Below are 21,551 nucleotides of genomic sequence, written 5' to 3' on the forward strand. Positions count from 1 at the left end.
GTCTTTCTGTGACCCCGAGGGTCCTGAGACCAGACTGTCCCGCGAGGGTTCCACCCCCGCTTAGCCACCGGAGTGACGTCCGTCAGCGGAGCAGACTTTTAAAAGTTCCGATTTTGTGCTCTGAGGCTCTGTCACTTGCCAGAGTGGCCGACGGAGCCCCCTCCCCCACCGTGTATCCTCCTGAATATCGCCTCGGATTCACTTCTCCGCATGTCCTACCTTCCAGAAAGTGGTCGCTTTTCTGTTCAGAGAGTTGTTGCTATTCTTTTCTTCGATATCCTGTTGAGTTTGTAGGTGTTCAGAATGGTTTGATCCCTATCCAGCTGAATTCCTGAGAGGAGACGAAATCCAGGTCTCCTACTCCTCCGCCATCTTGCTCCGCCCCCCCTGTATGTATGTATTTTTTAAAGGTCTTCCTCAGTTATGCATTTTTAACTAGGATGGTATCACCCAACAGCAGTTGCAAATTGGCTCTTTCGTTTTAAACAGCTTTATTGAGATCGAATTCACATTCCATACAATTCACCCATTTAGAATATACAACTCAGTGTTTTTTTAGTATATTCATGGGGTTGTGCAATCTAATTTTAGAACATTTTTGCCCTCCCTAAAACAAATCATGTACCCATTAGCTGTCACTTTCCATTTTGCAGCTCTAAGCAACCACTGATCTTCCTTCTGTCTTGAGTTTTGCCTATTCTTGACATTAAAAAATTGGCTTTGGTGAGGTGTGGGAGCAAAAAACAATCTTAGCTGTAACAATAGTTTGTGCCCTTCCAAAGCTTAACCCTGCATGACAAAATTTTATTCCTTGGTACTTAATTTCTTTCATTGGGTTTTCTTGGGTATCATGTGAGGAGCATTGACATTGAGTTCATGGAAGACACACAAAATATGGTGAATAGATGGCTGTGATTGGAGGACTTTCTCCCAATTGTTTGCTTAATCTCAAAGTCGTACAGTAGGAGGGGCCTTGTACATGCCTCCTGACTGCCTTTGGCTGCCTTGTCAGTGTTGTTATATTTGAGCCTCAGTGCTTTTGTGATTTGAACTTCAAGAATTAAATAAAAATAGTTTCTATTTTATTATTTAATTCTACAAGACATTCAGCAAATCATTCATTAAATGCAGAAAAGAAAAAATATTGACCCAGTCTGAATGAATACCTAGCAGCTAGATAAGCTAAAAGATTTTTTCTCATCAAGCAAAAGTTAAAAGTTAAGTTTACTAAGGGGTGCCTGGCTGGCTCAGTTGGTAGAGCATGTGACTCTTGATCTCAGGGTAGTGAGTTCAAACCCAACATTGGGCATAGAGCTTACTTAAAAAAAAAAAAAGTTCACTAAAATTAATTTTAAGAAATTTATTTAAATTTTCTATTTTTTGCTGAAAAATACTTTTGAATAATTAAAAATTTGGTTATATTGCTGTTGTGTATTTCTATAAATTGCTAATTTGCATATATAATTTGATACATTATAATTTATATAAGTTTCATGAAAGGTTACTCAGCAAATATATTTATAAAGTTGTTAAATATGAATAACTTTAAGTTTTTAAATTTAACTTTTAATCTAAAAGAATTATTTAGTCTTTTGTTACCTTGCATTGAATAAAAGGAGTAAACTTTATATTTCTTCTTCTCTTTTTTTAAGATTTTATTTATTGGGGCACCTGGGTGGCTCAGTCAGTTAAGCATATGCCTTCGGCTCAGGTCATGATCCCAGCATCCTGGAATCAAGCCCTGCATCGGGCTCCCTGCTCTGCAGGAAACCTGCTTCTCCCTCTCCCACTCCCCCTGCTTGTGTTCCTTCTCTCGCTGTGTCTCCCTCTGTCAAATAAATAAATAAAATCTTTTTTTTTTAAAAGATTTTATTTATTTATTTGACAGAGAGATAGACAGAAGAGCACAAGCAGAGGGAGTGGCAGAGGGAGAGGGAGAAGCAGGCTCTGCACTGAGCAGGGAACCCGATGCGGGACTCGATCCCAGGACCCTGAGATCATGACCTGAGCCGAAGGCAGACGCCTAACCATCTGAGCCACCCAGGTGCCACCCAGGCACCCTAAATAAATAAAATCATTAAAAAAAAAAAGATTTTTAAAATTTATTTGAGATAGAGCAAGTGAGAGCGAGCACGGGGTGGGGGGGTAGAGGCAGAGGGAGAAGCAGGCTCCCCACTGAGTAGGGAGCCCAACGTAGGGCTCGATCCCAGGACCCTGGGATCATGATCTGAGCCGAAGGCAGACGCTTAGCCAACTGAGCCACCCAGGCGCCCCTGTATTCATTCTTTTTATGTATAAAGCACAGACAGACATAGTACATAAGCAGATATATAGTACATCTGTGGTATGAAGATTTCATGAAGAGGCAATTATGAAAAAAATGTCTAAATAAGCTCCTAGAGGTAGTGATAATGAACAAAAAGATTGAGAAGAAGGAACATGAGTGTAGGATGGTGATTAGTCCAGAACTTGAGGTGGTGAAATGCAGACTAGACGCAAATGTACCAGCTTACACCCAGAGGATCCCATGGTATTTCCCTTCACCCTAATAAGAGATAGAAATGTAGAACAGGGTAGGTCAGACAATATGCATATATAGGAGAAGTAGTGTCTATTCTAACTACTCTACTAACAATTCTTAGAATGTAGTTGGAGAGGTAAGGTAGAAATAGGGAAAGTTTGGGGTGCCTTGGTGGCTCAGTCAGTTAAGCATCTGCCTTCGACTCAGGTTGGGATTGAGCCCCGCATCGGGCTCCCTGCTCAGCGGGGAGTCTGCTTCTCCCTCCGCCTGCCACTCCCCCTGCTTGTGCTCTCTCTCTCTGACAAATAAATAAATAAAATCTTAAAAAAAAAGAAATAGGGAAGGTTCATTCATTTAGTAAGAATTAAATGTAAATTCAAGATAAATATAATACAGTATTTGACTTGATGCTAAAAATTCCAGTTTACCTACAATATCCTGTATGTGTATTTTACAAATGTCCTTGTTAGTGTAGTGTTTTGGTGTTCCATGGTACTGTGTATGTATTTTATGTAGTGATTGTCTAATTAGCTCTGAGGCCAGGATATGAAAGGAAATAATGTGGGTTCTGTTTTGGGGGGAATTTGGCTTATGTCTCTCCAGGTGTTGGGCCAAGGAACAGCAATCCTAGCATTGTTAGGTTTGGGGGAACCAATCAATCAGGATTTTAGAATGTGTCAGTGGGATACCTAGGATTGTAATTCCTGAATCCTGAGTTTTGCAGTTTCTTTTGCCTTTCTGGAAATCTGGCAGCCATTTACAGAGATAATGGGATATACCTTTTTTTTTTTTTTTAAAGATTTTTTATTTATTTATCTGAGAGAGAGAATGGGAGACAGCGCATGAGAGGGGGAGGATCAGAGGGAGAAGCAGACTCCCTGCCGAGCAGGGAGCGCGATGCGGGACTCGATCCCGGGACTCCAGGATCATGATCTGAGCCGAAGGCAGTTGCTTAACCAACTGAGCCACCCAGGCGCCCCATACCTTTTTTGGGTGTTGTCCGTTGACCATTATAAATCAAGAGAGGAGGGCCTCAGACTTGCAAATCACTTGACACCCTGGCCTTTCAGTTGCACTTGTGTATCAACCAGACTTTTTTTTTTTGTAGAGAGAGAGGGGAGGCAGTGGGGTGGGGGTGGGGTGGGGGAGAGAGAAAGAGAGAGTCTTAAGCAGGCTCCACACCCAGCATGGAGCCAGAGGTGAGGCTCAGTCTCACAACCCGGACAGAGATCATGACCTGAGCTGAAATCAAGAGTTGGTCGCTTAACGGACTGAGCCACCCAGGCGCCCTCAGGCTTTGGAACTGATCCTCAGAGGACTTAAGTACTTCAAGTGGTATTTAGGCTTCTTTGTTTCTTCTGCTGTTGTTCACCTTTCTTTTTCTTTTATAGGTGTCTCTGCAAACAGACTCATGGGTGGTGCAATGCAGCTTACTTTCCGCAAGATGGCATTTGACTATTACCCCTTCCACTGGGCAGGTAGGACAATTCTGAATAGCAGCAGTTCTAGTGTGTCCCAGGTACCCGTGTATTGAGGACAGATTCTTGGGTTCATTCCTGACTGTCCAGCAGGAGGGTGCCAGGAGTTGCAGCTCAGAGGGGTGTTGGGAATAGCCCTCTTCAAGAAACTTGTCGGGTCTACTATTGATGATTCTTTATCAGGGATGGGAAGAAGTAGGAGGAGAGGCAGTGCTTGAGATGTTGCTTTTGACTCTATGCTCTGCCCCTTACTTCCACTAGTTTTAGAGCCTTCCTGGTAGTCCATGGTCAAAGATAGTGACAGTCAGCAGCTGGCCTTTTAGGGAACCTTAGGGAAAAATCACATATGGAATCCAGAAGAACTTGAGTGTTGTCACTAGATAATTTTTACTTACCACAGAGAAATCTGGATTGGGGTGAGGGATCAGATTCTGAACTATGACTATACCAATGGAAGGGAAAAATCAGAATGTTGGATCATGATCTTGGACTGAAATCTTTTTGCTTCTTTGTTGCATAGGTGACAGCTGCAAACATTGGGTACGGCACTGTGAGGCCATGGAGACACGAGTCCAGTGGGCCCAGAAGCTGGTGATGGAATTTCAGAGTAAAATGGAGAAGTGGCATGAAGAGACGGGTCTCAAACCGCCCTGGCACCTGGGGGTAGATTCTCCCTTCAGGAGGAAAGCAGGTAGGTTACAAGGAGCTGGAGGACTCCCATTGCTTAGCCTCTTGCTATTTACTTTTGAATATCCAGTGAAGGTAAAGCACTGGACTAGCTAATTATCCCAACCTGATCCCATGGAAAGACATCAGTGACTTTTTTTCTTTACAGAGTCCTAGTTGTCTTTAGGACTAGCTGCAGTGTTGAGGAGAGGTTGTTGTCACCTTTATTCCAGAGACTGTGGCCTTGGTCTTAAGGAGAATACAATTTTTGAGTTCCTTCTAGGAGCTAGACAGTGTTAAGCTCTCTTTTCTACATATATATAGCCTTAGTGGTCTTAGGATTTTTACTTTCCTAATTCTGTTAGTAATGAGAGTTGAATGTACCTGATTCTCTTTCCTACTTTCTTATTTTTATTTAGATTCTCTCTCCAGTCCTCGAAAGAACCCCGTTGAGAGAAGCCCCTCTCAGGGCCAACAGGCTGCCTTTCGGCCTCCAGCATGGAATCGCTTGCGCTCTAGTTGCCTGGTAATACGGGTGGATGACTTGGACATCCACCAGGTGAGAAGCCCAGGATGCAGGGAGACATGGTTGGAAAGGGGTGGAACAGTACATTTGGAAGGCAACAGGTGTGAAGAGGATTGTGGGATTCAGGGGCTGCTTCCCTCACTTCTGGGTGGATTGATAACACTGGTCTGTTTCTTTCTGAGCATGGATGGCTGCTGAGATCAGGACCTGGGACTCCCCCAGTTTCCTCTGATACCCTACTACCAACCTTCCCCTGAGAGCAGTGAACTTGCAGATAGTGGGAGCAGGTGCGAGAATGCCTGCAATACGTGTGAAAAGCCCTCTGCTCCCTGTGGTAGACTTTGCAAGGGTGGCAGTGGCTTTCTATGACCTCAGAGGAAATTGAGGGAATTCTATTCTGGATGCTGTACGGGGGCTAACAGCAACTTGCGTGTGGTTGTGTAGGTTTCTACGGCTGGACAGCCAAGTAAGAAGCCATCTACACTCCTTTCCTGCAGTCGGAAGCTTCACAATCTTCCCACTCAGGTCTCTGCCATTCATATTGAGTTCACAGAGTATTACTTCCCTGATAATCAGGAGCTTCCAGGTAAGCATCTGATCCGCTCACTTCTTACTGTTTAGCTCATGCTCTTCACATCTGCCAGCCTTGGGGCCACGGCTTGTATTCTCATTTGTCTCTAGGAATTTTAGGTGTTTGAGTTAGTTTAGCACACCTTTGTTAAAAACTCTGCCGTGTAGAAATATGCACCTTTGCTTTCTTCGTAATAAAATGAATATCAGCTGGTAAGTAGGAGTCGAGTTGCTACTCTGTACACGGCAATTCTTTTTTTTTCCTGCTTTCCAGTTCCCTGTCCTAATCTCTACGTTCAGTTAAATGGTCTGACATTTACTATGGATCCTGTCAGCTTGCTCTGGGGAAACCTCTTCTGCCTGGATTTATACCGCAGTTTGGAGCAGTTCAAAGCTATCTACAAGCTGGAAGATTCGAGCCAGAAAGATGAACACTTGGATATCCGACTGGATGCCTTCTGGTTGAAGGTAGGGGAGAGTGGGATTTTCATTCCCTTTTGGCAGCCCTAGCTGCATTTCTCCCGTGGCTATAATCCAGGGTTCTGCTCTGTCCCTTTGATAGAAGTAAGAAAAACGGTATTGCGGCTCGGTCTTTTACACATGTATTAATAGCAGGTTGGGGAGCTACTCAGATGTCCATTCTGAATTGGGTTTCATTTTCTCTCTGAAGGTTAGCTTCCCGCTGGAGAAGAGAGAGCAGGCTGGGTTGCATCGTCCTCAGGCCCTCATCTTTTCTGCGTCGGGCGTGACTGCCACCAATACACGTCATGCCCCACATTGTAGTTGTCCAGACCTCCAAAGTCTCTTCCGAGGTTTTGCGGCTGCTGAGTTCTTTCATTCCAATTATGTTCACTTTCCCAAGGTTCCAGGTGGCTTTAGCCTTCTGCACATGCTTTTTTTACATCATGCTTTCCAGATGGATTCCCGCCTCCCTCAACCCAGTACCCTCCCTCCCCAGAGGCTTAAGGCTTCCCAGGATCTGTGGTCCATCCACTTCACCCAGATCTCCTTGGACTTTGAGGGAACAGAGAACTTCAAAGGCCATACTTTGAATTTTGTGGCCCCCTTCCCCTTGTCCATTTGGGTCTGCCTACCCCTCCCCTGGCAGCAGGCTCAGGCACGGAAGCTCCTTTTGGCCACAGAAGGGAGGCTGAAACCATCCGCTAGCTTTGGCAGTCCTGTCCATTCTGAGGCCCTTGCCCCTGATGCTGTGCCCCATCAAAGGTCAAAGACTGAGCATGATTTGAAAAGCCTGTCAGGCCTTACAGAAGTCATGGATGTTTTGAGAGAAGGCAGCAGTAGCGTGGACAGCAAAGGGCCTCTGACTGAGCTTGAGGATGCAGCAGATGTTCACATGCTTGTACACTCCCCTGCACATGTCCGCGTGAGGCTTGACCATTACCAGTACTTGGCTCTGCTCCGCCTGAAGGAGGTGCTACAGGGTCTTCAAGAGCAACTGACTAAGGACACAGAGGCCATGACTGGCTCTCCTCTGCAGGACCAGACAGCTTGCATTGGGGTCCTCTTCCCCAGCGCTGAGGTGGCTCTGCTCATGCATCCTGCCCCGGCGGCTGTTGAAGCTGACTCTGCAGTTTCAGATACCACCAGCCTCATCGATTCAGAGCTGTCTCCTTCAGAGGATAGGGAGCTGAAGTCTGATGCCTCCTCAGACCAGGGCCCAGCAAGCCCTGAGAAGGTTCTGGAGGACAGTGGCGTTGAAAATCTGGATGCAGCCCAGGATAGGCCAGTGCCTCTCCATAGCAATGGAGAACTACAGGCTTCAGATCCTCTTGCACAGCAGGAGGTAGGGAAGGGCCATGAGGCAGTGGATTTCTTACAGGCCAAGAGACTGAGCAGAACCCAGGCGTCCACTTCACCAGCTGTGTTGAAGCCCCCAGATGGCAGGGATACTGCTGTGAATGGACAGGCTGAGATCATCCCCTTGAAGAACATTGAGGGAGAATTGTCAAGTGCTATTCACATGACCAAGGATGCCACAAAGGAGGCTCTACATGCCACTATGGACCTCACCAAGGAAGCTGTGTCCCTGACTAAGGATGCCTTCAGTCTGGGCAGAGACCGAATGACCTCCACCATGCACAAGATGTTGTCCCTGCCCCCAGCCAAGTGAGTGGCTCTCTGCCTTCTTCATTCATCCTGTCTCCTCCTCCTAGCTCTGGTCGTTGGGCTTAAGGCCTCCTGCTGTGTGTACTGTTAGATTGGGAAGCACTGTGTAGTCCAGGGGATGGCATAGAATGGCCTCTCTAATGTACCAAAGCCTTTAATTATCAGTGCTGTCTGAAGGGCAGTGGAAGAATTTTTAGGCTACTTAGAGGATATAGGTATACCAACTGGAGAGACTTATTTTTAAGACTACATCTAATTCTGTGATAGGGGAAGAACCAGAAATTGGATTTGCACATGCCTCCATGTAGCTTAGCCTATTCTTGGGCAGTCAAGTCAACATTTACTGCTTCATAGGATCTTCCCTCCTCTTTCACTGATTCACTATTATTGATACAGATATACTCTATGAGAACAATAATAATAATAATACTTGGCATCTGTATATTTTATTCTTTTTAGTGGCCTTTCACATAATATTTTGTTTGATTTGATCCCCACAGCAACCCCATGAGATAGCAATAGAAATTCGTATCCTCAGTTTATAGCTGAGGGAACTGAAGTTTCAAAAAGGATGAGCCCATGGATCCTGTATCTTGTAGATAGAGAAGCTGGGGCTTTGTATTTGCTCTTTCTGGTACATGTTATCAATGTCTGCCAGAGTAATAGAGAAGGAAGAATTTCATATGTTCATTCAACAAAAATTTTTCGAGCCCCTACTTTGTGCCTGGCTCTGTGTCAGACACTGAAGATACAGTAGGGAGTTAGCAGAAAAATACAGAAATGCATAATCAGAAGAGTGGAAAGGTATGGATTTTTCCATTGGTGCCTTGTGGTTTTAGGAATGATAATGAAGACTATGGGAAATCTTTGTTGGGATGCTTTGTGGTTTGGGGACCATGGTTTGAAGATCAGTGGCTTTGGAGCTTTGTCTAAGTGGATTGTGGGTCTAAGTGGGTCTCTAAGCAATGCCAGCGTTAGTACTTGCTAGGCACAGATAGCCTAGAAGGAAGAAGAAGGGAAAACTTGAAGGGATAAATGATATAATACTAGGCAACACTTACGGAGTGCTTTCTGTGTATCAGGCACTCTCCTGAATGCTTACAATATTAATCCATTGAATTCTTGTAACAACCCTTGTAAGGCAGGTAATAATATCAGTCCCCATTTTACACGTGAGGAAACTGAGTTCAGAGAGGTAAGAAACTTGCTCAGGATCACAGAACTCCTGAGTGGTGGGGTGAGGATTGAAAGCCTGGACTCCCAGTCACCAAATGTGCTGCTTTTTCTAAATGGAGATGGGAAAAGAGGAGAGGGGGTGATAAAGGGAAAAGAAAGGTGTGTGACACAAGCCCTTTTTCAACCCCCAGCCTTGACTTGCTGAAGGTGTAGTCCCATGGCCTCTTCTCAGTCCTCCCTGTCCTTGGCTCCTCGTGTCGGCCTTGTGGTTGTCCCGAACGCTTATAGCCCTGCGTGGCCCCTCACACTGCACTTCTCGGCAGGAGTCTTTCCTTCTTCCTTGGCTGCTGTCTTCTGCCTTCTGTCCTATAAACCTAACCACTCCACTGCACTAGGCTGTCCGTATTCTGATCACTTTTATCATAATCTTTATGTTTTAAATTATAAAAATGATTTGTGTTCATTTTGTTGACAATGTAGGAAAAAAAGAATAAAGAAGAAAAAGTCACTTGTGACAACACAATGCAGAGATTAGTCACTATTCACATTTGGATCTTTTTTCTTCCGATTTTTATACCTATATTTGGGTACCCATGTGAATGCTTATAGGTGTGTACACACATACACTATGCATGAATACTATTTTTACAATAATAGAATTATTTCTATATCATCTAGAAAATTTCCAGTTTTATTCACTTAATGTTTGTTTGTGAATCATTTCCCATTCATGAGGTACCTGAATACATAATTTTTAATTGCTCTATTGTATTCTGGCAAATGGATTTATCCTAATTTATTCATTCATCCCACTATGGGTGGGGGCTTTAGTGTGTTTCCAGTTTTTCTCAGAACCAAAGCTGTGTTAAATGCCCTTGTTTTTGTGAACATTATTCTTTATGCATATCTAAATCTTTAGAATGAAAACCTAGAAGTGGGTTATTATTGGGTCAAATGCTGCAAACATTTTTAAGGTTCTTGATGAATTTGCCAAACTTCAGGAAGGTTTATATCAGTGCATTTTTGTATACTTTCTCTCAAGGTTATTTTATTCATCTCCTTACCTCTGCTGTAGTCTATATTTCCGGTTCTGACTTTTCTCCCCTCCCCTGCTCTTCATCAAAAACCATCTACTCCATGTAGTTCCCCATGGATTTCCCAGGGGTGTGGCAAACCTCACATACATAAAACTAAATTCCCTATCCCTCCCTAGACCAGTTCTTTCTTTATTCAGTAGTATCATTCTCCTGCCTCTTCCACTCATTTGTCAGATTCTGACTGTAATTCTAGAGCAGGGGTTCTCAGACCAAAGCGTGCTTCAGAATCATCTGGAGGGCTTCTTAAAACAGATTGCTGATCCCCACCGTTAGAAGTTTCTCATCCAGTAGGTCTGAGACAGGGCCTGAGAACATGCATTTCTAAGCCCCTTCCCTCTCCCCATTGATGCTGATGCTCCTACCAGGATGACACTTTCAGAACACTGCTGTAGGGAGTCTCATATCCCTTTTTGCTATCTGTTCCTACATGTGGACTATTTCAGTAAACTATTAATTGATTTCCTCATTGGAGGTCTTTTCCTCACTAGCTTGTTTGAAAGAGCCTAAAAACACAGGTCTGATCTTATTATTTCCCTACTCGAAAACTTTTAGGCTTTTCCCTTATACCCCCTGAATTTAGTTTGAACTTATTAGTGTGGCATAATCAATTATTGTGATATATTCCATATGGCACTTTGTGTTTTTTGTTTTTTAAGTAGGCTCCGTGCTGGGGCTTGAACTAACGGCCCTGAGATCAAGACCTGAACTGAGACCAAGACTTGGACACTTAACAGACTGAGTGATCCAGGTGCCCCTCACTTTACAGTTTTTTAATAGACTGTTTTTTAGAATAGTTTTAGGTTCATAGGAATTACTGAGCAGAAGGTACAGAGATTTCCCATATACCCCCTGTACTTTATAGTTTGTTTTTTTTTTTTAAAGATTTTATTTATTTATTTGACAGAGACAGAGACAGCCAGAGCAGGAACACAAGCAGGGGGAGTGGGAGAGGGAGAAGCAGGCTTCCTGCTGAGCCGGGAGCCCGATGTGGGACTCGATCCCAGGACTCCAGGATCATGACCTGAACCGAAGGCAGTTGCTTAACCAACTGAGCCACCCAGGCACCCTTGGGTTTTTCTTAATTCCATCTTTAACTATGACCTTGAGTCAGCTTCTTCTTTTATAAAATGGGAAGATTAAAAGATCTTTAAAGGTTTCTTTTCACTGTATTGTGCCTTTTTAACTTTATCTTCCACTGCTCTTCCCAACAAAACCTAAGCTCTAGCTGCATTGAGCTACTGTCTCCAAAGGTACTTTTTGTTTTCTAGCTCCGTGCTCCATGTCTTTGCTCATGCTGTTTCTTCCCCATAGAATGCCCCTTCCCTGTTTCTTTCACAGCCCTCAAGGGCTCCCTCAAATGCCATCTCCTTCCACAGAGCTATTCCTGATACCCTTCTTCTCATCCTTTCCCCCCTTTGATATTGCCTAGCCTTTGGCTTTGCCTAGCCTTTGTCCCTCTCTTATGGTGTGTGTGATTTACTCCCCATACGATGGTAGGTTGTATCTGAATCTCCTCTCTCCTGATAGTTTATACATTCATTGAGGACAGAGGATGCCTTGTTCATTATTTTATTCACTCCCTGTGATTCGTATGGTGCCTTATGTGCACAAGTTTTTCAGTAAATACTTGTGGATTGGATGTGGGTGGCTTCAGGGGTCATTCATTTGCACTGGGGCTGTAGGTAGTTGGTCTCGTCTCTATATGGGATGACCTTGAATAAACTTGATATTTAATGTTGATATGGCAGAGCTACTTATGCAGTTTGAAATGCCAGATTCAGAAAGGCCAGCAGTTGAAAAATGGTGTGACCCCCTTACAGCAGATAATAGTTGACATCAAAGTTAATGTATAAATAACTATTTGGGTTGAAAGGGTTGGGCATTGCAAGACCCAAAACATATCTTCTAAGCCACATTTGTGTGTGTGTGTGTGTTTTTAAAGATTTTTTAATTTATTTTTGTGCACGCACGGTAGAGAGAGAGCGCGCGAGAGCGCGCACATGCCAGAGAGAGGGGCAGAGGGAGAAGCAGGCCTCCCGCAGAGCAAGGAGCCCAGTGTGGGGCTCCATCCCAGGACCCCGGGACCATGACCTGAGCTGAAGACCCCTAACCGACTGAGCCACACAGGCGCCCATGGTTTTTATCTCTTAAACAGGGAGCCCATGGCCAAAATAGATGAGGGGGCAGCAGCACCACTGAGTGGAGGGGCTGCCCGACTCCGACTTTTCTCCATGAAGAGGACAGTATCTCAGCAGTCATTTGACGGCGTTTCATTGGATAACAGTGGCCCTGAAGACCGGATTTCCGTGGACAGTGATGGCAGTGATAGCTTTGTGACGCTCTTGGAGTCTGGTACGTGGAAGCAGCCAGGTGAAACTGAAGTCCAAAAAGGGTTCTTTCTGCTGCCTGTATACCAACAGGATACAAAAGGAGCTGAGATTTGATAAAATAGATGTTTTCTTAACCAAAACCAAAAAAGAAATTTTAGTGGATTTGTAGCTCTGGCTTATCTACACATCTTCTAGGTTATTGGTTAGCACTTGACCTTTATCACAGAATGAGACTCAGACCAAAAGAGAGAGTGCTAGTCTTATAGCCATATAGCTGTGGCAGGAGGATTAGTTTGGTGGCTGGTGCTTTTTGTTGGTTTTTTTTTTTCCCCTAACTACGTATTTTATTGTTGGAAAATAGGAGCTTTTTCTATGATAAAATGAGTAACTATTAGGAATTAGATCATTCATTACTGGAAGCTACACTGGTTCTTTCATCTTATTGAACCGGAGACTTTTTTAAATGGTCCCTTAAGAGTGTCTAAATGAAAATAAAGCAAAAAGAGAATGTACTGTTTCTTAAGCTGGGTGGTGTGTACTCCTGTTTGCTTTGTTATTATTATGGAATATTATGGAAAAATTCAAATATGTATAAAGGTAGATGGGATCAAATGATGAACGCTCATGTACCCATTACCTAGCTTCAAATATTAAGAACTCATGGCCATTCTTGTTTCATACATACTTCTGTTCACTTCCTTTCCTCCCATATTATTTTGAAGCAAATTCCAAACATAACATTTTATCCATAAATATTTTTATTATGCATCTCTAGAAAATAAACTTTAAAAACATTTGAAAAAAATGTAAATTGTGGCAAAGTATATATTACATAAACTTTACAATCTTAACCATTTTTAACTGTAATTGAGGAGCATTAAGTATCATTGTGCAGGGGCACCTGGGTGACTCAGTCATTAAGCGTCTGCCTTCGGCTCAGGTCGTGATCCCAGGGTCCTGGGATTGAGCCACGCATCGGGCTCCCTGCTCAGCAGGAAGCCTGCTTCCTCTCCCTCTCCCCCTGCTTCTGTTCCCTCTCTCACTGTGTTTCTCTCTGTCAAATAAATAAAAAATCTTTAAAAAAAAAAGTATCACTGTGCAACCATCACCACTATCCATCTCCAGAACTTTTTTCATCTCATAAAACTGAAAATCTGTACCTCATTCCCTTCTCTTCGAGCCCCTGGCGACCATCGTTCCACTTTGTATTCTGAATTTGACTATTCTGGGTACCTCATATAAATGGAATCATACAGTATTTGTCCTTTTTTTTAAAGATTTTATTGATTTATTTGACGGAGAGAGAGATAGAGATAGCGAGGGAGAGCACGAGTGGGGAGGAGAGGGAGAAGCAGGCTCCCCGCTGAGCAGGGAGCCCGATGCAGGCTCCATCCAAGGACCCTGAGATAATGACCTGAGCTGAAGGCAGACACTTAACTGACTGAGCACCCAGGCACCCCAGTATTTGTCCTTTTATGACTGGCTTGTTTCACTTAACATAATGGCCTTAGGATTCATTCACTTCATAGCACATGTCAGAATTTTCTTCTTTTTTAAGGCTAATACCCTATTGTATGTTTATACCACATTTTGTTAATCCGTTCATTTGTCTGTGGACACTTGGGTTGCATCCATTTGCAGACTTATTTTTAATGTGACCAAATACCACTGTCCCATTTTTAAAAATCAATTCTTTAAATTCATCAAATATCCAGTTTTCAAATTCCTAATTGTCTCATAAGTGTCATAAGTGGTTTTTTTTTTTTTTCCCACAGTTGTCATTGTTTTTAGAGATTGGATTTGAACAGAACTTTTTGATTTTCAAACTCATTTGTTGTCTTTCTTATGCAGAGTCTGGTCCAGAATCTCTTCCACCAGGAACTCTTCCAAATGTCTTGGACAGTGCTGGTGTCCAAGCGAGCCCTGTTGTGGATAGTTACGGCCAGGGGTCACCAGAGGCCAACAGTTCGGTCTCACCCAGTGGGGAAGACCTCAGCCTTCACCCGGTCAGCTGCTCTCCTTTCTTCTCTGCAGAGAGTAGGCTGTAGGCTAGAAGCTTGCGAGGCACTCTGCTAAGAAAGTATCCTTTTACAGGTCTCCGTTCTGGTCCTGAAGGTGAATGAGGTATCTTTGGGGATCGAGGTACGTGGTGAGGACCTGGCTGTAGCCCTGCAGGCAGAGGAACTGAGTGTCCAACAGCTGGGCACCGTGGGACTCTGGCAGTTCCTGCATGGACAGTGCTCAGGTGAGGATGGGGGCTGTTCCAGGGGAGCTGGGATTTATCTGGGGCAGCCCTAGCTTCTTGCTGCTGTCACTGGGCCCCAAGGGTAGCTGTCCTAGTGCCAAGCGCTTGGTCCTTCTCTCCAGCAGCCATTAGGAGGAGGAACTCCAGTCAAGCCTTCTTCTTGCAGGGGAACCTCCCAGAGCCCTTTCTGGGGCTTTGTGTTCAGTAGGCTATTCACCATCTTCACTTCCCAGGTGCTCCTTAAGCTTATACAGGAGGCCACTGTCCACTTCTTCATTTGTGTAGCTGCTGACATCCAACTGTATATGATCAGGGAATTCCGTCATTCAGATTCAATCCTTTGATATTTATACTTTAGAAGATGACAGGAAGGGCGCCTGGGTGGCTCAGCCGTTAAGCATCTGCTTTCGGCTCAGGTCATGATCCCGGGGTCCTGGGATCGAGCCCCACATCGAGCTCCCTGCTTGGCAGGAAGTCTGCTTCTCCCTCTCCCACCCGCCCTGCTTGTGTTCCTGCTCTCGCTGTGTCTCTCTCTGTCAAATAAATAAATAAAATCTTTAAAAAAAAGATGATAACAGGAAAAATCTGGGCTTATGCTGCATTCTTCATTTTAAAATATTTTTTAAAATATTGAGTAGAATTAACATAACAATAAAAATATAAGAAAGTATAAAGTAAAAAAAAATATTGAGTAGATACTAAGGAATACTTACAACATATATGTAAGGTATAAAATAATAAAAATACAGTGAACCCATGCACACCACCACCTAGTTTAATAAACAGAATAGTACCATTAACTTTGAAGTCCCCAGGAGCCCCGCTCCTGAATCTTCTTCTGCCTCTCACCTGTCATAAAGAATCACTCTCCTGAATTTTGTGTTTCTCATTCTGTTGCTTTGCTTTACAACTCTTCTACATGTTTGTTATCAGTGTATTATTTAGTTTTGTAGGTTTTAGAGTTTTTCTAAATAGGATTATAGTCTGTATTCTTTCATGAGTGGCTTCTTTCTTTGATATTCTTCAAATTCTTCTAGGTTGTTGAATTAGCTGTGATTCATTTTCATTGCTATATCATATTCTATTGTATAAATATTACTAGTTTTTGCTTTTTAAAAACAACTCTATTGAGGTATAATTTGCATTTATGAAATTTGCTTATTGTAAGTATACAATTTGATAAATTCTAATAAGTTTACAGAGTTGTGCAACCATTACCATCACCCCTAAAATATCCCTTGTACCCATTACTTTATTTACTTCTCTATTCTTAACAGATATTTGGGTTGTTTCTGGGTTTTTTTGCTATATCATATAGGATTGCCTTGAACATTCTTTTTTTTTTAAAGATTTTATTTATTTATTTGAGAGAAAGAGAGCATGAGTTGGGGGGGAGCAGCAGAGGGAGAGGGAGAAGCAGGCTTCCTGCCGATTAGGGAGCCCAATGCGGGACTTGATCCCAGGACCCTGGGATCATGACCCAAGCTGAAGGCAGACGCTTACCCAACTGAGCCACCCAGGCGCCCTGCCTTGAACATTCTTGTACATGTCTCCTGGTATGTAAGAGAGTTTCTCCGGGGTTACATTCCTGAGGATATAATTTCCAGGGCATTAGGGTAGGTGTAGCTTCAACTTTACTAGGTAATGCCAGTTTTTTTCCCAAAATACTTGTGCCAGTTTGCAGTTATATAAGTTATTTCATATCCTTGGCTACACCTGTGATAGTTCTTTATGGAGTTTTGGGGAGATTAGCATGGATCCTGCGTGGCTTTATCAGAAATGAGAACACCAAGACTTGGAGAAAGAAGAGATGTTCAAATTTAGCAGAGTTGAGGGTCCTGTGTTTTAAGAGCTTTCCCTTGGCCTTTAGCCCAGTGTCTCAGATTTATAGCAAGGCCAGCTTTTTATTGATCCTTGACTTCCCTTCCACCATGAGAGGCATGATAGCAAAAGCCCAGTCTTTGCAGTCAGTCATGGTTGCCTGCATTCAAGTCCTGTCCTTGCTACTTACAAGCTGTTGAACTTTGGGCAAGTTATTTTCTGTGCCTTAGTTCCTTCATCACTAAAATGGGAATGATGATAATACTTTTGGCATAGGGTTGTTATGAATATTAAATATATGTAAAGTGCTTAGAATAGTCTCTGACTCATAATTAATTAATGTTTTCTTTCTGTCTCTCTTCTCAAAGGTACAGGCTTTCAGGAATCCTCAGCTTTGAAGACTGACCGCATCAGGCCAGCTGTGGGCCTTCGCTTTGAGGTGGGGCCTGGTGCAGCTGTTCATTCCCCACTGGCCGCACAGAATGGCTTCCTGCATTTCTTGCTTCGAGGCTGTGACCTTGAGCTGTTCACTTCGGTGCTCAATGGCCTGGGGCCCTTCTTGGAGGATGAGGAGATCCCGGTGGTAGTTCCCATGCAGATTGAGCTCCTGCACTCCAGGATCACCCTAAAGGTGAGAGGAGCTTTGGGATTTTACCCTAGACTTTGCCAGGCAAGGAATTTTGGCAGTGATAGCTATACACGTCTTCCCTTGTCATGGTCCAATGTGGTGAGGATTAAGTGAGTAAATGCATATTAGCATTCTTAGTGAAGGTTGTAGTAATACATAAATGTGTGTTGTATCAAAGTGTTCTGGATTTAGGTGAAGAGACCTTGTCACTAGCCCTGACCTTGTCTCTGGCATGCAGCATGACTATGTATAAATAAGCCCATTAGGTTATCTGGCCCTCAGTTTGACCATCTCCAGAATAGGAGAGACTCAGTTCTGCTTCTGTACCTTGTAAGAATGTATGGATACATAATGGCATAACACTGCTTCAGGCTGGATGGTAGAAGCAAGGGTTGTTACCTGAATTGCTCTGAGCTGGTTGGGGGCATCATGTGAGTTCCCTCTTCCCTGCAGGATGATACCCCCCCCATCTATCCGACATCTCCAGGCCCTATCCCCATCACTTTGGCCATGGAGCACCTTGTGCTGAAGCGGGGTGATGATGGTGTTTTCCACATAGACGGTGAGTGGAGCTCGTCAGCCTCCTGGCTTCTCTGCCTTTTTTCTCCCATAAAGGGATAGATGATAACTAGGAATTGTTTGCATGTTGGCAGGAGTTTGTCATTTAGAACCTTTACTTTTTTCCAGCTGCTGCTCAAGACAGACCATCATCTGAAGGATCTGAAAGTGAGAAGAGGCAGCCCCCCAAAGAACAGATGTTTCTGATGCCCACAGAAGAAGCTTTTGGACAGCAGGTGAGGACCCAACTGAACAGTACCTTTCCCACAGACCCTTAGTGGCTGTAATTACAGAAGCTGGTAAAACTCAGAGGGCTGAAAAGGTTGCCTGTGCTGTGTATAGCTGGGTGGTTTGGGCTCCTGTCACCTAGCAGCAACTTCTAGAAGTGCTTACTAGGGGATATAGGTCAGGAACTGTAGGTGAAGGGTTGCTGATCATATATTCTACTGTTGCTGTCCTTATAACTGATGAACTCTGAAGACAGGATTAGGCTTTTATTTTTTTTAAAGATTTTATTTATTTATTTGACAGAGAGAGACCGAGAGAACAGGAACACAAGTAGGGGGAGTGGGAGAGGGAGAAGCAGGCTTCCCGCTGAGCAAGGAGCCCGATGCAGGGCTCCATCCCAGGACCCTGGGATCATGACCTGAGCCGAAGTCAGACGCTTAACGACTGAGCCACCCAGGTTGCCCCAATTAGGCTTTTAGAAAGATCTGGTTGTATTCTCTTGATCAGTAACCAAATTTGTGGATTTTTCTGCTTGAACTCTGAGTTCTTGTTCCCTTATCAGGTGTTTTTGCAAGGCATGTTATTTATTAACTGTAAATTTGTTATTGTTCCCCAGGTGCAAGAATTGCCTACCCTACAAAAGGAACTCATAGAAACTAAACAAGCATTGGCCGATGCCAACCAGGAGAAAGAAAGACTGCTTCAGGAGATTAGGAAATATAACCCCCTCTTTGAGCTCTGATAGCAGTGGCTCAGCCATCTTACCAAGGAGAGAGGAGATCACCAGCAATAGCACCACCTGTGACAGAAGGCACCGGCCAGCACTGAAGAAGTCTGCTAAGGATGCCAGAGGGCCTGGGGAGTGCTCAGCCCACTTGTTGGGGTGTCCTTTCCACCAGCTGTTCTGACTTGGGTGGAAGACAGGGCAAAGCACGGCCACGTTCTAGGAAATTGCGGGCAGCTTTGCGTGTGGCTCAAGCATCAGGTCTTGCCTACATAAAGCCTTCTGGCTCTCTGCACACTAGGTGGAATCTTGTCGACACTGTCGGGCCATTTCACCACCTGGTTTCATGGCAGAGACATTTGCTTTCTCTACAGCCTGTGCGAACAAGAGAAAGTACCCACCTCCTCAGTCACCCGCAGAGCCACCAAAGATTCTACGTCCCAGAGCTTCCTGTAGCAGACCTGAAAAGCCCTCGGCCTGAGCTTTGGCCATGGTAGTAGAGTGGAACAGGAAATAGCCAGCGAGGCGGGAGCCAGGAGAGGCACAAGAGTAAGGGAGACCTGGATGCCGCCTTTTTTTGGAAAGGGAGCCAAGCTTATGCCATCTTGGCTGATACTACAATCAGATTTTTCAGGGTTAAGGTTCTTTTCTGTTACACTTTCATCATTGTGATGCTGTGGTAGAAAGTAAACAGTAGTGGCTCAGTTGTATCTTTCCCTTCTATAACATTATTTGAAATTTAAATCAGTATTCACTGAGCCAGGCTGAAGGTATGACGTGGTAAGAATCACTAGGGGAGCCTGTGCCGAGCCCACTGTTGCCTGCCCAGAGGCCTGCCTGCCTTCACAGCTGCGCTTCAGGACTGATTCCTCTGTCTCCCCGGGCTCCCGGCACGTCTGCTCTCCCAGCACTGGGACTTTCTACCAGCACTCTCCTTTGCACTTGGTCGTTTGGGAGCTGAAAATGTGTTTTCAACTGTAACGTAAACATCTCAACTTGTTGCCTCTCATACTCCTCTATCACTGTGGCTTTTTAAAATCATGTAATTTTGACTTAAGTAAAAAAACAAAACAAAAACCCTTCAACCTAGCTAGGCTTTCCCCTTGCCCCATGAAAGAATGATTTTCCCCCTCTTTCTTTCCTACCTAATTCTTCCTCAGCATTCTACCTTCATCCATACTGCTCTGTAATATACTTCAAGCTGTGTTGATTGGACAGAAGTTCATCAGCTAACTCACCTTCAATTGGCAAGATGTAAAATTAGTGATTTACTGGTGTCACTGAAGTCTTAATCAGACATGACATATTGGAGGAAAGATAAATGTTTTCCTTTATGGGAAATCATGCCTGACTTGCATATTCTAGTTTTTTTGAGGATAAAAAGAAACATGCATTCAAGAAACAACAAGATATAATTTGTTCAGACTTCTAAAGAACTTTTGTCAAGGTTCTTCACTTAAAGCAACTTTAAAAACACCAGTTACTATGAGATACAGGAATACTTTGTCGTGCTTAGGAAACAACTTAGAGACTTAAGAATAAACATCTTTTTGGAGATAATGCTAACAGGGGAAGTTCCCTGTGGGTGGATGCTTGGTTTAACCTTACTTAGGATTTTTATAAATTACCTGGAAGTAGGAAATTATAATGCAGTCAAATGTCACTACTTTTAGGCAGTGAAAGGTAAACCAGAAGGGATTTAAAAAAAAAAAAAAAGCAAAACCACAGAAGGCCCACAAGCCTGGCTGTGACGACACAGGAAAATGACAGGTGAGGTTCAGTCTAGGGAAGTGTAAAGTAATAGAAGAATCAGCAAGGCAGCAAGCTCTGCTAGAACTCAGCAAGGTAACCTAACCATTGCTGAGGGGAATGAGGGGTCAGTGTGCTGGCTGCTCTGGCTCGAAGCCCGACTGCACCATCAGGAAGGGCTCATGGAGACAACACAGAACACAGGACCTCATAGAACACCATTTTAATGGCTTACATTATCTATGCACTTCTAGTGACCTTATTTACAGAATATATGGTGAAGGGACGAAAGGTCCAGAGAATAGCAAAAATTATCAGGGAGTGGAGATACTTCCACATGAGGACACAAGTTTAAAATGTTAGCTCCAACTCTGGAAAGATAAAAGCTGAGGGTAGTGTGAGATCAGATACCCGGTCAAGAGGAAGGCCATGCTCACCAAGTCCTGAAATTCTAGCTCTGGGGCTCAACCTCATAGCCTTAAGTACAAGAAAGCACTTCTCCTGGCAAATTAGAAAGTTAAAGAGCTCATTGTCCGAGAAGTGATGCTGGCAGAGGCTATGTTTGGGTGGCGAAGGTTTAAGAGGAATCCTTGTATAATGGCCTTCCAACGGAATTATGGAAAACTAGGGCTATTTGGTGAAACACAGTGAGACGGTAACTGTGTTCCTCCACACACTCCCCCTTAGTGCTCCTTTGGAAGGCATAGTGTTGAACAAAATGGATCACTCGTCCTCTCAAGTATGGCCTTGCTAATGTTCTTAGAGGAGGCCTTGTGGAAGGAGATCAGTAGCCAGAAAACAGAATTATTCAAACTTAGACTCACCCGAATTGGTTTAAAATCACATTCTGATTCTTTTTCCCTCCCCTCCTCCCCCCCCCCCAACCCCACCCACACCATGTCCCTCTGGTATCCCTCCATGCAAAGAAAATGCCTAATGGGCATTGCTTGGTATACCTTCACTTTAAGCTTGTGCTTGCTGGTCGGCGATACAAACAAATCTGGCAAACATCCAGGCTAACCCCTTTAATGGCCAGAGTTCAGTCTGGTTTCTAGGCTCTCTGGAGTTCTTGACCATGTGACAGATGGAGCCCTAGAATTTCTGACT

General features: G+C 43.9%; 1 protein-coding gene across 2 annotated transcripts in view; it reads left to right on the forward strand.

Moving 5' to 3' along the window:
- Positions 1 to 20,440, forward strand: part of UHRF1BP1 (UHRF1 binding protein 1) — a 68,448-nt gene extending 48,008 nt beyond the window's left edge. For both annotated transcript variants that reach the window (XM_034991648.1, XM_034991650.1), the window contains 13 exons: positions 3,913 to 3,999; positions 4,520 to 4,690; positions 5,085 to 5,224; positions 5,636 to 5,777; positions 6,036 to 6,229; positions 6,432 to 7,888; positions 12,317 to 12,513; positions 14,343 to 14,497; positions 14,586 to 14,736; positions 16,926 to 17,188; positions 17,639 to 17,747; positions 17,873 to 17,979; positions 18,588 to 20,440. In XM_034991648.1, the coding sequence (XP_034847539.1) occupies positions 3,913 to 3,999; positions 4,520 to 4,690; positions 5,085 to 5,224; positions 5,636 to 5,777; positions 6,036 to 6,229; positions 6,432 to 7,888; positions 12,317 to 12,513; positions 14,343 to 14,497; positions 14,586 to 14,736; positions 16,926 to 17,188; positions 17,639 to 17,747; positions 17,873 to 17,979; positions 18,588 to 18,713 (3,299 nt within the window). In that variant the 3' untranslated portion in view covers positions 18,714 to 20,440. The remainder of the gene's footprint in view (positions 1 to 3,912; positions 4,000 to 4,519; positions 4,691 to 5,084; positions 5,225 to 5,635; positions 5,778 to 6,035; positions 6,230 to 6,431; positions 7,889 to 12,316; positions 12,514 to 14,342; positions 14,498 to 14,585; positions 14,737 to 16,925; positions 17,189 to 17,638; positions 17,748 to 17,872; positions 17,980 to 18,587) is intronic.
- Positions 20,441 to 21,551: the final 1,111 nt, after the last annotated feature.

This window comes from Mirounga leonina, unplaced genomic scaffold, assembly GCF_011800145.1.
Source record: "Mirounga leonina isolate KUSES-001 unplaced genomic scaffold, KU_Mleo_1.0 Mir_53, whole genome shotgun sequence".
Lineage (NCBI taxonomy): Eukaryota > Metazoa > Chordata > Mammalia > Carnivora > Phocidae > Mirounga > Mirounga leonina.